Raw genomic sequence first — 13924 nt, 5'->3', positions numbered from 1 at the left:
GTCGCACAAGTCATAAGAGCGCTCAGTAGACACAGGCACTGGTGACACTGGACGGGACTCCTGTTTCTGTTGTTGTTTTCCCTGTTTCTTATTTTTGTTCCAATTTTGCTTTGGAGCTTTGGGTTGATCGTCTTTATCAGTCTTCAACCCCTGAGTCTGTTTTTTACCTTTACCAGAAAAGGGCTTGACACCTAAACTATTACGGCCTATGGTCTTATAAGCCGCCGTAATAATTCTCGGTAACTGACGGGGTTTATCGGCATCGGGGACATCGCGCAAGGCATTAGAAACTTGGAAGTTCACCGCATCACCCTTTATATTAGAAAGGATGAGATCGGAAACTACATCAAATGAGCCAACGAGTCTCATTCCCAATTCAACCACAGCCTCAGGTCCATGTTCATCCTGAACACGTTTAATGACCGTCGGCAGGACAGCCATTGACGGAGTGCCGAAGCACCTCGTGTACACTGCCGCAAAGATACTACCCCATGACTCGCAGTCACCGGCTTCCGGTACCAAGTACTTGGGCAAACTAATCGTAAGAATTCTGTGTGTTTCTACAGGACTCGAATTAGGAAAAACGGTCAATTTTCATAGCAAGCCAGAAAGGCAGATCATCCTTATCCTGGGGGCGCTTGCCCATAACCGCATTAACCATGACGGGACTAAGTTTCATTCTGCTCTGTCCAGCTGGGAGCGCCGCAACACCAGGGGCCCCGCCCTGGAAATTGTGGGTAATATATTGAACCAAGGCCCTAATAACTGCAATTGCGGAGGTATATAGGGGCCTCAACTCAGCAACGGGGACTGTCCCTGCACGAGGATGCAGGGTAAATCCAGCCAAAATAGGCCAAGAAGCATCTGGAATGGACAAAGGACCTAATCTAATGGCCGTTGAACTGTGGGGAAGGGTGCCATTAAACCAAACACGGTGCTGCCATGCAGAAATAGGAATTTCTTGTGTCCTATAAGGAACATATTCCACGGGCACGGCTGTGTGAGTGTAAGTGTGAAACACCTGAGTAGCTGCATCCACTGCAGGAAATGTCACCCAGGAGTAGAACATCTCAAACGGGTAAGCTATCTCAGCACTCACTACCAAAATAACCGCCATGCCCTCCAAGGTGACGTTATAAGCCTGCAAATGATTGCGGACCGCAATGCGACTATGCTGCGGTATGTCAATGTCACCCATAACGACACAGACAGGTGAGGTACAATGCCAAACTGGGAAGTAATACAAAAGGAAACCGTTTTTATAAGATTCACGCTTGAAAAGACCTATGTAACTATTGGTAGGTTTATCCGTCACCACTGAGGTGGGAAACATGAGCACTCTTTTGTTATACTATCATACCACTCCAGAACAGGGAGTAAAGGGAGACACGAGCAAGTTTAAAATGTTTATTGTAACGCTGTGATATCAGGTTCAGCATATTAGCTAATTCAAGCAGATATATGATAAGAAATAAGATTGTCAGCATAGTTACTATTCCATAAAATACAAAGGGAGAAAGCATGTTATAATGCTAAATGAAAACAGGTTAAATATATACCTATATTTCATCCTCCCTTGCTAGTAGGTTATTTTATAACTAAAGAAGGTCTCTTAGGCTTGCATAGGCGACCCCATACCTCAGAGATTAGCAGGAGTGAATCACATTGAGTTCTGCACAAGCTCTCCGCATACGAATGTTCTCCAAGTGTGTTCAATCATGCCTACACAGTGTATTATTAAAAGCGCCAGTATCTGAGCTGTCCACAGCTGCATATGTTATGTCTAGAAACGTGTGCAGATCAGTTCAAACAACAGCAACAGTGTTGTTATAACCTTGAAGGCCTCGGCACTCACTGTTCAGACTTAGCTTACAAAGTAAGTCTAGCAATGTAGAAAAACAAGTTATTCTCATGTGAAGCAAAACTCTCAGTCTCACTCGAAACAATATCTAATGTGTGTGCCGTGTGCAAAAGAAAGCCAAAGGTAAAATGGCGTTTAAACTTCTAATAAGCTCATGCTAACTTAACACTGTATAAATGCAAGGCTCAGCCCCACTACAGCTTGTATTTGTGCAGTGATGCACTAGTCGAATGTGGTAAAACTTGTACACGACACATAAAATGATGATGTACTTGTCAGGGGCATCCAAGTGTGGTTTACAAATACAAATGTTGTAGTCTGTAAAAGGTGGCTATTAAGAAAAGGAAAAATATTTTCTAGCCAGAAAGCAAGTATGTAATTCTGCTTTGAAAGTCTAAACCTGTAGACTAGTTTACTGAAAACTCGAAGCCGTCCTCTCCTTGAACATTTGGAAACTCTCAAACATTTAAACAGAAAGCTATAAATTCAAAAAGGGAAAATTTCTTTAAAATGCATATTTTGTGATAGACTAAACCCAAAAAGGCAGGTAGCAGAGTCATTGATGAATTATACAACTAGCATGGTTTTCCATCCCCGTTTGATTTATTCATAAGTGTTTCCATATTTAAAATATCTGCTTGTTAATCCATGCAGTTCTTCAAATGAGTTTTGCATCAGATTATAACACTATCTTTTATAACAATACATTAACTTTAATGAGATTTTCTGATCAGGTGCATGCTTCAAAATTATTAGTTATATATGACCAATGACTTAATCAATATGCCCAACTAAAATAACAACTGAGATTAAATGAAGGGATCAATTATATATCTCCGACCCAAACTATGTACGTTTCTATACTTTTGGGTAAACTAAGTTAAAATTGAAATGACAAAATTACTGGTTTGAAATGTATTTATATTTTTGTCATGGTCTATTTTCTCATACTCCAATGAGACAACCATTTGCAAATCTACAAGATATCATATAAAGTATGGGAAAATATAAGAGTGTCCACTTAAAGAATTGTGCACAGTAACCTTGATTCAGGGGTACACAGTTCCCGAACACAAGTAATAAATAGGAAAAGTATACCCTGATACAGCATAAAAGCATTATCAAAATCATGACACGAAAAACCTATGCTTGCAATACAGTGCAAGCTATTGCAATTAGTTACCGTTAACTCCTAGTTTATTCGCACAGAAGCCAGAAAAACTATTTGTGACTAAAATGAAAATGAATTTCTCATTAATAAACCTTATATTTTAAATTAAATTAGGCAGCCATATAATTACGTGTGAAAGTATTACACATTACCGTTCGTCAAAAAAGCATGTTACTCATCTCAAGAGTTAAACTAGTGAGCACATATTTGAATTCTGCGACCTTTCCCTACTGAAAGGTTAGGATAGCATTACTAGCCTTAATCATAACTTAGAAAACAAGACCAAAAGCAGTGTTCTATTTCTTCATAATTGTGTTTTTTTTTTTTGGGCATATTGCTCATATAGTCACAATTAAGGATAGTACCTATACATATTCGTTGGAGTACTGAAAACTGTAGAAATTACAGTTGGCATGCTGAATTTATTTCAACTCGAAAAACAGATTCATTTCTTTTAAGAAAGATGCCTTTTTCTGAAGAAAACATGAACTTTTTTATTCTGTTTGAAATGCTGCATGATATATTTTCAATAAAAAAAAACGGCAGTGCATTTTGTTGTAGATTATATGCAGAAATATAATTGAAGGAGTTCACATTTCGAGCTACAGTTGCATAAACGAAACACATTTTATGGCTTATGGTTGCCACACTGGCATATACATGTTTCTCCTAATCTCACAGGTAGAATTAGTAACAATATCTGGCGAACAAGTATTTTCATAAAAACACTATTCTGTGTACATGTCTCTCTGCAATTACAAATGAAGAAATACATTGCTTTGCTGTACAAGATATGTATGCCTTTTCAATGTAAAGCCTATCTTGTGTGCATTTTTTTATAATGCCCCAAAACATTTTTTTCCTCAATATATAAAGTATAATAGCGGTAATTACATTGCACACAGTGTATTCATTTCTTAAATAAAAACTGAAATTAAAATATATGATTTAAGTTTATGAAAAAATGGGACACAACTAATTAACAACTAATGATGTATAACACTTCTCTGAAGGAATAGAAAGAAATGTTACATGCCACGACAAATAATACTTGTTTTGAATATTTATTTAAAAAAAAAAAGAAATCATATGCAGACGAGAGATTTATTGTACCGTCTATTGTAATCTTCGTGAGAAAATAAATGTATTATTGTGAATAGTATATTGCATCAGAAATTCGAGAGAAGTGCATAAGTGCACAGTCTGAGTCAGGCACTGCATTATTAATTGGCTATTTTGCACTAGGCCTTATTAATTTCATAATTCTTATGGAATTTTTTTAAGTAATGCAAGTTGCCTTAAATAGATCTGTCTTATTGCTTTTTACTATTCACAACCACAGGCACATATAGTAAATGACTGGATGCCTGGGCAAGATAGGAGGTTAAGAGCAGTAAAGAAAGACAGGAGGCCAGCACCTCCTGTAGAGGCTGCTCCATGGTATTACCAGCACTTCCACACGCCCCAGGTACTGCATGAAAGGGTCAACATTTGGGCGAAAACGAAGCAGAAAACCAGAACATTTTAGACTTTGGTTAACAAATACAGAAGACAAGCAGAGAAAGGCCCCATTGTTGGTGTTTTCCTCCATGCAATGCTTAAGATAATAAAGTTGGACTGCTAAAGCAAAACGGCTGAAGAAAGCACTTGGTGTTTGTGGCAGCAATAGTGAATTTCATTTCTGTCAACCTTGCTCTTTGGATGTGCTAAAAAGGATATATGTGCCAGTGGTTTTTCCATCTTAGTCTAAACTACAATGCCAATCTGATTTTCGCAGGCATGTGAAATTAGGATAGTAACTGTTAATGTGGATCAATAAAATGCATTCAGCGAACATGTAATTTGCTAGTTACCTCCGTAGTACCTCAAATACAGGAAATTGTTATCATGGAACTACTCTTATACTTTTGTTTACAGATAATAACCTGGCTTTATTCAGTGCTCTTTTCAATGTAATTCAATTATCTGATATATAATGGACCACTAAAACCAAAGATGCTTTACGCGTGGGCACACACAATGTGGAAGTTTGTAAATAAAAACAAATCAATTAAAAACTTTTTTCTCAACTAAATACTATCTAATCTCACTCTTGCCTTCATAGCCATCACTTTCTACTCCCTTACCCATCACATCACCCACGGAATCATACCATTCAACAAAAAACAGGTCTTACAGTAAAAAAAAAAAAATCACAGTAAATTAACCCCATGCTTTAGAAGTTTCTGTTTAGCTTTTCCTGATAAAGTGAATGCACTGTCGTGGGGATTTGGAGCACCAGAATTGTGAAGAGATGCCAACTGCTGAAAATAAGTTTCATGAACAGGACTCTGGCAGCCATAGATCGCCGTAGATGAATTTCTGTTGAAGAGTGGAAAATTGAAAAAACTGATAAGTAAACATTATCTATACACATAATTAACCTGATAACATCCTAATTGAAATTACTGAGAAGACAACCTTGCATCCAATAATTTATTTTCATTTTCGAATACTTTATTTCAGTGAATAGACCATTAAAGTGTAGATGCAATAGATCATACAATACATTAGAAGAACAATCATAAAATACACACGCATATGCAGCAAAGGCCTGATTTACAGTACAGTTTACAAACCTGCACCCCATTAAATAACCTCAAAATGTTTAACCAATATATAGGACCCTGTTAAAATACACTAATAGTATGCAAGATTAAAAAATTGCATTTAGCAAAATATAGTCTATTGATCCATAAAGATTAGCCACAATATTAAACAATACTTAAAATGGGTATACAATGCTCCCTCAAGCTAAAACCTATTTAACACTAGCTAAATAAATAATAAATGGATTAAAAAACATACTGAGTCCTTTTGGAAAATACATGGACTTACATCTGTGGATTGGTTTCCATAAGTGACTTGCGCTCACACCACATAGAAAATAAAAAGCTCGACACCACAAAAATGCTGGGCTTTTCAGTATTATATTTCAGGAGCCTAAAACCTCTGCACAACAGTTAGACCCCACATTTCTGCACAATTGGATCAACCACCAATGTCTGGCTTTGTTGTAACCAGGACAGACAAAATATACATGAAGTTCTGTCTCCACCTCAGTGCTACAAGCCAGACATCCTAAAGACAATGTACCTGCCCCCTTCTGGAAAATGAGCGCGGGGGAAGGGCCCAATGCCAAAATTGTATATATAATTTCCTTGAATGTCATCCAGGAAAGACTCCAAAATATAATGTTCCTTAACTCTCACGAATTTAGCTGTTAGAGTACTATTTGCTGAGCTTTCCTGCAAATGGGCAAGTTTACTCTCCCTATAGCTTCCGACCGATTCATTTCTAGTAATTGCGGGACATGTTACCTCAGGAGTATCCAATAGTCTCGTTCTACCTATACTTCGTAGTACATCCCTGATATGTACAAACCATGCTAATTTCCCTGCACCCAGAAGTCCCAGTACTTCGTTTAGCTCCGCCCTATATACAGCCATAAACGATGCCAGAAGGTTAGAGGTCTAAGAGCAATTTCCTCTGTGATTGGTCTCACCTCTAGATCCAAACACAAACGAATAAACAGGGAGCTAAGTGGGAGACCAAATAGCTGCCTGGTTAGATTGTTCTCTAAGGAGTATTACCAAGTCTGAAAACAATGTCCCCATAATTCAGGCCCATACATTACAGCACCCCTTGCTTGTGCTCGCTATAGATCTCCACAATCGGTCTGACAGATTTGAGGAAAGAATTCCTATATAGCTTCACCAACATTAAGACCTGTTTTGTTTATTTGTGACCCCCATTCCATTTTTACAGTTCGGGTAACCCCTAGATACTCAAATACAGATATACTCTCCAGCGGGATGCCCTTCAAACAGGGATTACTCTGTGTCGAACTAACTGGGTTAAAGACCATATATTTTGTCTTCTGGATGTTAAGTTCCAGCCCCCTATGTTTACAAAAGGCATCAAAGCAGGTGAGGATCCTCTGAATACCCATTGGCGACTTGGAAAGCAGTAATGTGTCATCGACAAACATAATTGCCGGCACTTTACTATGCAATCCTTTTGGTGCATCAATGTCCTTCTCCTTATATAATACATCAACCAAAGCGTTGATGTAAAAACAGAACAAGGTGGGCTAGAGCCCGCAATCTTGTCTGACACCTGTTTACTGCTAATGGTGTGGTGAGTTTACCATGTTTTCTGTACCTAATTTGAGCATAATTGCCTTCATGTAAACTCTTGAACAGATGACACAAATAAACAGGAACCCCTAAATTGCTTAATACAGCCCATAATTTATTTAGATCCACAAAAATTATATAGCAGCTGCCACCCTCTATGGTCACATTTTCCAATAAAGAAGTTAGAGTCAAAATATTTGGTCAAAAGTAGAGGTGTTTTTCCTAAAACCGGCTTGGAATGTGCTCCAGATTTTATGTTCGTCCATCCAAGTCTGGAGATGGTCGAGCAGCACCCAAGCAAATAATGTACTAATTGGATATATTATTCCAGAACGTTGCTTATTTTACATGTGTATATAGCAGGTCACTGGAGACGGATGTGCTACCATTTACTGACACAATAAATAACATCTCTGCGATGTAACATTTATTGAGATTTCTGACCTGCTTTGAAAGACGCTTTTTTGCCTTTTGTCGGGTAATGAGAAACAGAAAATAATTTTATGTGTGAGAGAAAGAATTTATTGTATTTCATATACGACTTCTTTTCAAAACACATTAATTTTGAACACAGTCATATATAACTGGCAAGTGTTTTTAAAAAAAATTAAAAGTGGACAAGAGGGCTCAGATGTGCCTACCGTACTTAGGGCCCGATTATGTTGACAGCGGAACGTTTCCCGCTGTCGCGTTTTTGGCGGTCCAACTGCCTGATTGCATTGTAAGGTCACACACCACAAGACCACCGCCAATACTTGTGGCGATGGCGGGAGAAGCAGAGGAGGCCAATGGTGGGGTTCCACCCAAGCTTTCTGCCGGGCTAATCATTACCTGCCGTCTGCTGACCATTTCCTGGCGGGGGCACCGCCATGCGAGAGTCGGCGGAAGGGCATGTCATGAGACAAATAACTGGCTCAAAGGCAAATATGTCCATGTGGAATGTAACTGGTGCTCATGTTTTGTCCTCCAATGATGCCTTCAGATCGAATGCACGCACTGTTTCTCTTGCACAATGTAATGTAAGGAAGCAGTGCACTGGACTGACTGGAGGAACTTTAGCATGGCCGGCAATGGCTTCCGGCATATCACCAGAGCCGAAGTGTGCTGCTGCCATTACCCTGCTGCCCACACACTGCCAGCCACGTGGGAAACGCATGACACAATGGTCAAGATACCGACAGCTTGGTAGCGTTTTCTGGAGCGCAGGCACTGCGAGCTGGGGTTATAACCACATAAGTCATAGTTAGCCCTTAGGCTCTACTACTAACATGCCCTTTCCACCGTTAATGTTGTAAATAACTACAGGAGCATAACCCTTAAATCACGTTGGGATCAGGGTAGGAAATATAGAATACGTGAACAATGGCCCAACTGGTATTATTCATTAGACAATTATATAAGTATGCGGAAAGCATTACATGAACAGAGACAAGGAGACTCCAATTGGTTCAGGAATGTGCACAAAGCATCATATAATTTGGAAGAAAAAGAAAGAAAAAAACAGTTGTAGCAGCACTGTACCAAGTTAATGGCAAAACAACCCAAATTGGACTCGGTGCATGGTATGTGACGGTAACATACGGATAGTGACACAAGTGACAATTGTGATCAGCTGGAACGGCGCATGAAGTGCAAGTGTACAAATATATACAGTGAATCAAGACGGCGGCATGGCTCATATAACAATGCATAGGTTTTCTGCTTAGAATGAACGATTCAATTGAGCCAGAATGGGGGATGCGCCATTTAATGAGCGGAGGAGTCGACAACGTTAAGATCCTTGTGATTCAGGATCATCTTCAGGACAGGGTTGCGTGAGAAGGCTGGTGCTGTACAAAAAAGGAAAGAGGGGCGTTAGGAGGAGAGGGAAGGGAGAAGGGAGGAAGGCGGCGTGGTGTGGAAAAGAAAGTCGGATGGACGCTTAAGGCGGGAGCAGGGGAATGCAAGCAGCGAGGATCCACTACCGAGTGGATCGGTAATCCACTCGGTAGTGGATCCCCGCCACTCTTTCTCATATGCACTGGTCATCTGCATCAAGCAACGTCATTTATAAAATGAGGTATTATGACCAAATTACTGCAAAACAGAAGAAAACTATTTCCAACAATTGTGTCTCATGCTTCTGTAAAGAAAACAGTATCTGCAAGAAATATGTCTCGGTTCATCCAATGTGCAGGTACTATCCAGCCACAACGATGATCATGTAGAAACGACAACTTGCAATATTTCACACAGTGGCAAATTGCACATGAAGTTGGACTTGAGCCACCAAAAACAAAATCACTTGAATTGTTGCTGCTGTGTTAGGTGCTGCAAAAAGAAATGAATTCAAAGAGTACACTTTTCATAAATATGTAATACAGAGCAAACATCATGCAAAAGCAAACTGGCACAGATCAACAGAGATAATAACTCCCGAGCAGTTCATGTAATCAAGCTTCTGAGCTGATCTTAGCATAATAAATAAAAGCCCTGCAAAGCATATAATTAAATCCAAGGAAGTTCCGGATCAGTACTGATGGGAACGAAACATATCTTTACGGATCACAGAGACTTGACGAAATTCCTGGATGAAAAAATTAAGCTGAAATGGACTCCTCATCACATTAGCCTATATCGAAAATACAGAAATGTTGATATCTTAATGGGTACAGGTATAGTATTATCTTACCCTCTCTGGTGTTCAATATTTGTTAAGATGTGTTAGATATAGAGGAAGAGCTAAAAAATATTAGAATTTGTTAGGAATATTTCTTTAGTCTGGGCACAACACTCAATTATACATGTTCTATTCACGTTTAACAAGACTAGCCATGTTTACCAATACTAGACCAGTTGTTAAGATTTGCAAGGCTGGCATGTGGGGGGGGGGGGGCAATATTAATATAACAAAATCTGTTGACCTTACCAGTTTGTTGACCTTTACACAGACCCCTCGTACTGCCCGTCACCATCACCTGACATTTCACACAAAATTCCCTGCAATATGTTCTCTGATAAATACACACTTCATAGTCACGTCCTGCCCCAATTTCCCAGTTATGTAGTCCCACTAAAAGTTCGATATCCTCCAGAGGTGAAGTCTACCACACCGATTTAGTGACTACCAGTTTCCGCCCAACAACAAATCCGAACCACAAGCATGCTCCCGATTTGGGTACTACCGCCCCTTCACTTGGTGGATATATATATATATATATATATATATAAGAATATATATATTTTTTTTCCATCCTGACAGCGTGCGCAAAACCAGGCACCGACTCCGTGATACTTGATGACACAGGCAGCTTTTATTCTTTGGTTACAATGTCGGACGCGTTTCGGCGGCAGAACCGCCTTGGTCACTGCATTACGAGCACTGACAATCAGTTTCTACATATATACAAAAGTATTCTCCCTTGGTCGCCCGGGCACAGACCACAGAGTCAGCCATAGACATAGAAGTGCTGTCTGACATGACTCAATGACATTGTAGTTTTAACAAAATAAGAAAACAGATCAAACGTAAGAGTGTTAGAACATAAAAATAACCTACTTGAGTTTGCTATTAGCACTCAAAATAGTAAACTTAAATGTATAATAGCATTTAGAGATTATCCCATTTTTTACAATGCGTAATTGGAACATTATTGCACTGGGTTTGTGTAGCCAAAGCAGAAAATGTTCTCCCTAATATACGGCTTCGTTTTTACAATCAATGGGCCGGTTTCACCACCGTGGGCTGATGTTTGGCTATTCTGTATGATGAATAGCCTGTGTGCTTTTGTCCTAACCGTGTAGTGGACAGTCCTGTATGTAGTACAGCTGTACTGCTGTTTATTCTGGTTGTGTCTGTGCGGCCATTGGACACCTTGGGTAATGTCTCCAGTGCAGAACCCTTGGAATGTGTATTCCTAACTTAATAAAGGGTTGGCACAGTCCTGGACATGGGCAAGAACACCCGTGGAGCCTAATGATGCACGCTGGTAGATGCTCTGGTTTAGGTGAGTTGTACCCGAGTGGGTATTACCCATCCGGACCATATGTGTAAGTATCCTGTGTGTAGGTGAAGTAATGGTCCAAACTACTAGTGGTTAATGTGTTGTTGTCTGTACAGGGGCAATCTCTAAGTGGAGAAAGAAAAGATTGAAGAGAAAATAAAATAAACATCGATACTCGAATACTGAGAGGACTGGAAAAGAGCTCATGAGGGAAACTGTTGCGAAAATTAATTACAAATGTACATTGAGGGCTTCATCGGCATTCATCCCGTGTGGGATTTTCGAGTTGAGCATAATAATGTACCTCGACTCTAGTCTTCTCAAGGCTAGCTGCCTATCCCCACCTCTTGGATTTTTTGGTACACTGTCAATGACAAAGTATGAGAGGTCTAGGGTTTTTATTCACGTGGTAGACCCCCTTGATTAAAAGGTGGGAGGGGAGATAGATGCCTTTGAACTATCTGGGCATGTTAACTGCTACCCTCTGGTTAGGTCGACATGTTTCTTGCCGTAATGGCAATTCCTCAGGACCTCAGTCAAATTAGTACCACACAGTGAAAAAAGATTAATAAAAAGGTGATATGGTATACACCCTTCTTTGGTCGCGGATACCGGGGCGCAGGCCGATTGGTCCTGCTGGAGTTTTGCGACCTGTATGTTTTAGAGATAATGTACAAAACGATGAAGTATATGCACTTGTCCCATATGAAGGGTTCGCAAAAAATTTATTAAATCCAGATACACACACACAGAACACAGTGAATGCTTAAAAACAAGCAGATGATCTAATGTGAGGATAATTATCCGAAACGATCATCTAGGTTATGCAGAGTCATGCAGCAATTGGTCAGAAGAAGTAAAGGTGCTGCAGAAATAGGAGGAGACCGGGTTAAAAAATGCTTACCCCAGAGAAATCCCTACGGTACCTCGCAGTCTGCTCCCGTGGGACCGGCTGTCAAGGTATGGTACCTGAAGGGAGGGGGAAATATGGTAGAATGGTCATCATAAGTAAGGGGTTGGGGAAACCCCAACGGGGGCAACACTTGGAGGCGGACAGTTAACCCTGCAACCGGAGTGTTGGTTGTGCCGGTTAGACCAATGCCCCGCAACGTAGTAAGGGCCGGCAACTGGTGGTCGCCCAAGGAGCACCCGATCAACCGGGAACCACACACCGCCCGAGCCGCGTCCAAGTCGTGGAAACGACATGTAAACGCAGCACACGCAATGCACAGAAGCCCGGCAGACCGCGGACACCCCAGGCAGCCAACCAGTCCCGCATGCAGTACCGCGACACGTAAGCCCATGGTTACCTTGAACCCTTGACTCAAAGGCAAGCATGAGTCAAATTATCCAACTCGCCAGTGTTGTGATGTCGACCGAAGGTACTTTAAAATTAGAGACGCTTACCTTCGGCGGCGCACGGTCCTGGCCGTTGAACCTACCCCACGAGCAGCGTCCGATCAAGGCGCAGAGCAGCTGGTAACAGTTCTTGGGGAGGACCATTGTCTAAGTAGCCATCCTGGATACGCTGAGTCGGCGCTGTCGTGAGTGTAACGCCCCCGTCACCAGACGCGCATGTGCGGACTCTGTCGAGGCCATGGACAACCAAATTGGAAGGGTTGTGTGGTAAAGGTGGCGGCCATCTTGGAGAGAGGGGAGAGTGGCTGGTATAAACGTGTGCACACTGTAGCCCCCATATAGTTATAATATTCTGCTATGGAATGTGCATGCGCTGATCACGGAAGTTACAGCTGGGGGTGGCTGAGCAGTAGTGTGAACGGTCACTCTAAGAAAACTAGGTTGTAATACGGGACTGGCAGGGCGGTAAACCCTCATTTTACATAGGGTGGTAAAAGGTTGGGAACCAGGGTGGGGAACGCGGTGGCATGTTACCCTCCATGTTAATCAGTGGAATGGATGTAGGGGTGAAATACGGCGGATGACAGCTGATCATCAAGCATGAAGGGACCTAGAGTTTAGCTACCCAAGGATGCCCACGGGACAGAGTCATTTAACCCCACCGAGTCCAGTTTAAGACAGTGGACCCATCTCTGTTCAATCCTGAACAGGGCCTGTTTGGAGATGGTCGGGTGGGATTCCAAGACCAGCCATGTAAGACTTTCTGCAGGGTGGTTATGCTGGGAGTAGTGTTCATACAACTTTGTGTCTTGGAGCACCTGATATTACTTTTGTGCTCCATAATTCTCACTTTGATCTGCCTCATAGTCATCCCTATGTATTGTTTCCCACAGGGGCAGGTGATCATATAGATGCATTTGGTGCTGTTACAATTCGTGTGTTTCCTGAGCTGCCACACAAATGTGTCTGAGATTGTAACCTCCTTACACTGCAGTGTCTGTGAACATACCGCACACCCACCACAAGAAAAATGTCCAACCACAGGGGGGAGTCCCCATAGGGTGCTTTGGTTGTCCATGGAGTGTTTCTTTGGACGTGTGTGGATGAGGGCATCTTTTAAGTTAGAGGTTCATTTGAAAGCAAACCTCGGGCGTGGAATCTCTAGGTCACCTGAATTCACTATGGGCCAATGTTTGTTTATCATTTTCTTTAGAAATGGCGAGTTTTGAGTAAAGCGTGTCACACAAGTTATTTGATCGTCTATGGCTGGGGGATGTGACTCTAACAAGCTCTCTCTTGGGTTGTTCAAAGCTCTTTTACGTGATTTGTTCAGAAGTCTGGTAGGATATCCTCTGTCCTGCAACTTATGTTG

General features: G+C 41.2%; 1 protein-coding gene across 2 annotated transcripts in view; it reads right to left on the bottom strand.

Annotated features, from left to right (window-relative positions):
* Positions 1–3438: 3438 nt before the first annotated feature.
* HPS4 (HPS4 biogenesis of lysosomal organelles complex 3 subunit 2) overlaps positions 3439–13924 on the bottom strand; it is a 287681-nt gene continuing 277195 nt past the window's right edge. For both annotated transcript variants that reach the window (XM_078667309.1, XM_078667310.1), the window contains exon 14: positions 3439–5393. In XM_078667309.1, coding sequence (XP_078523435.1) covers positions 5225–5393 — 169 coding nt within the window. In that variant the 3' untranslated portion in view covers positions 3439–5224. The remainder of the gene's footprint in view (positions 5394–13924) is intronic.

The sequence above is a fragment of the Lissotriton helveticus genome, chromosome 11, assembly GCF_964261635.1.
Source record: "Lissotriton helveticus chromosome 11, aLisHel1.1, whole genome shotgun sequence".
NCBI lineage: Eukaryota > Metazoa > Chordata > Amphibia > Caudata > Salamandridae > Lissotriton > Lissotriton helveticus.
This window is presented reverse-complemented; position numbering and strand designations above follow the sequence as displayed.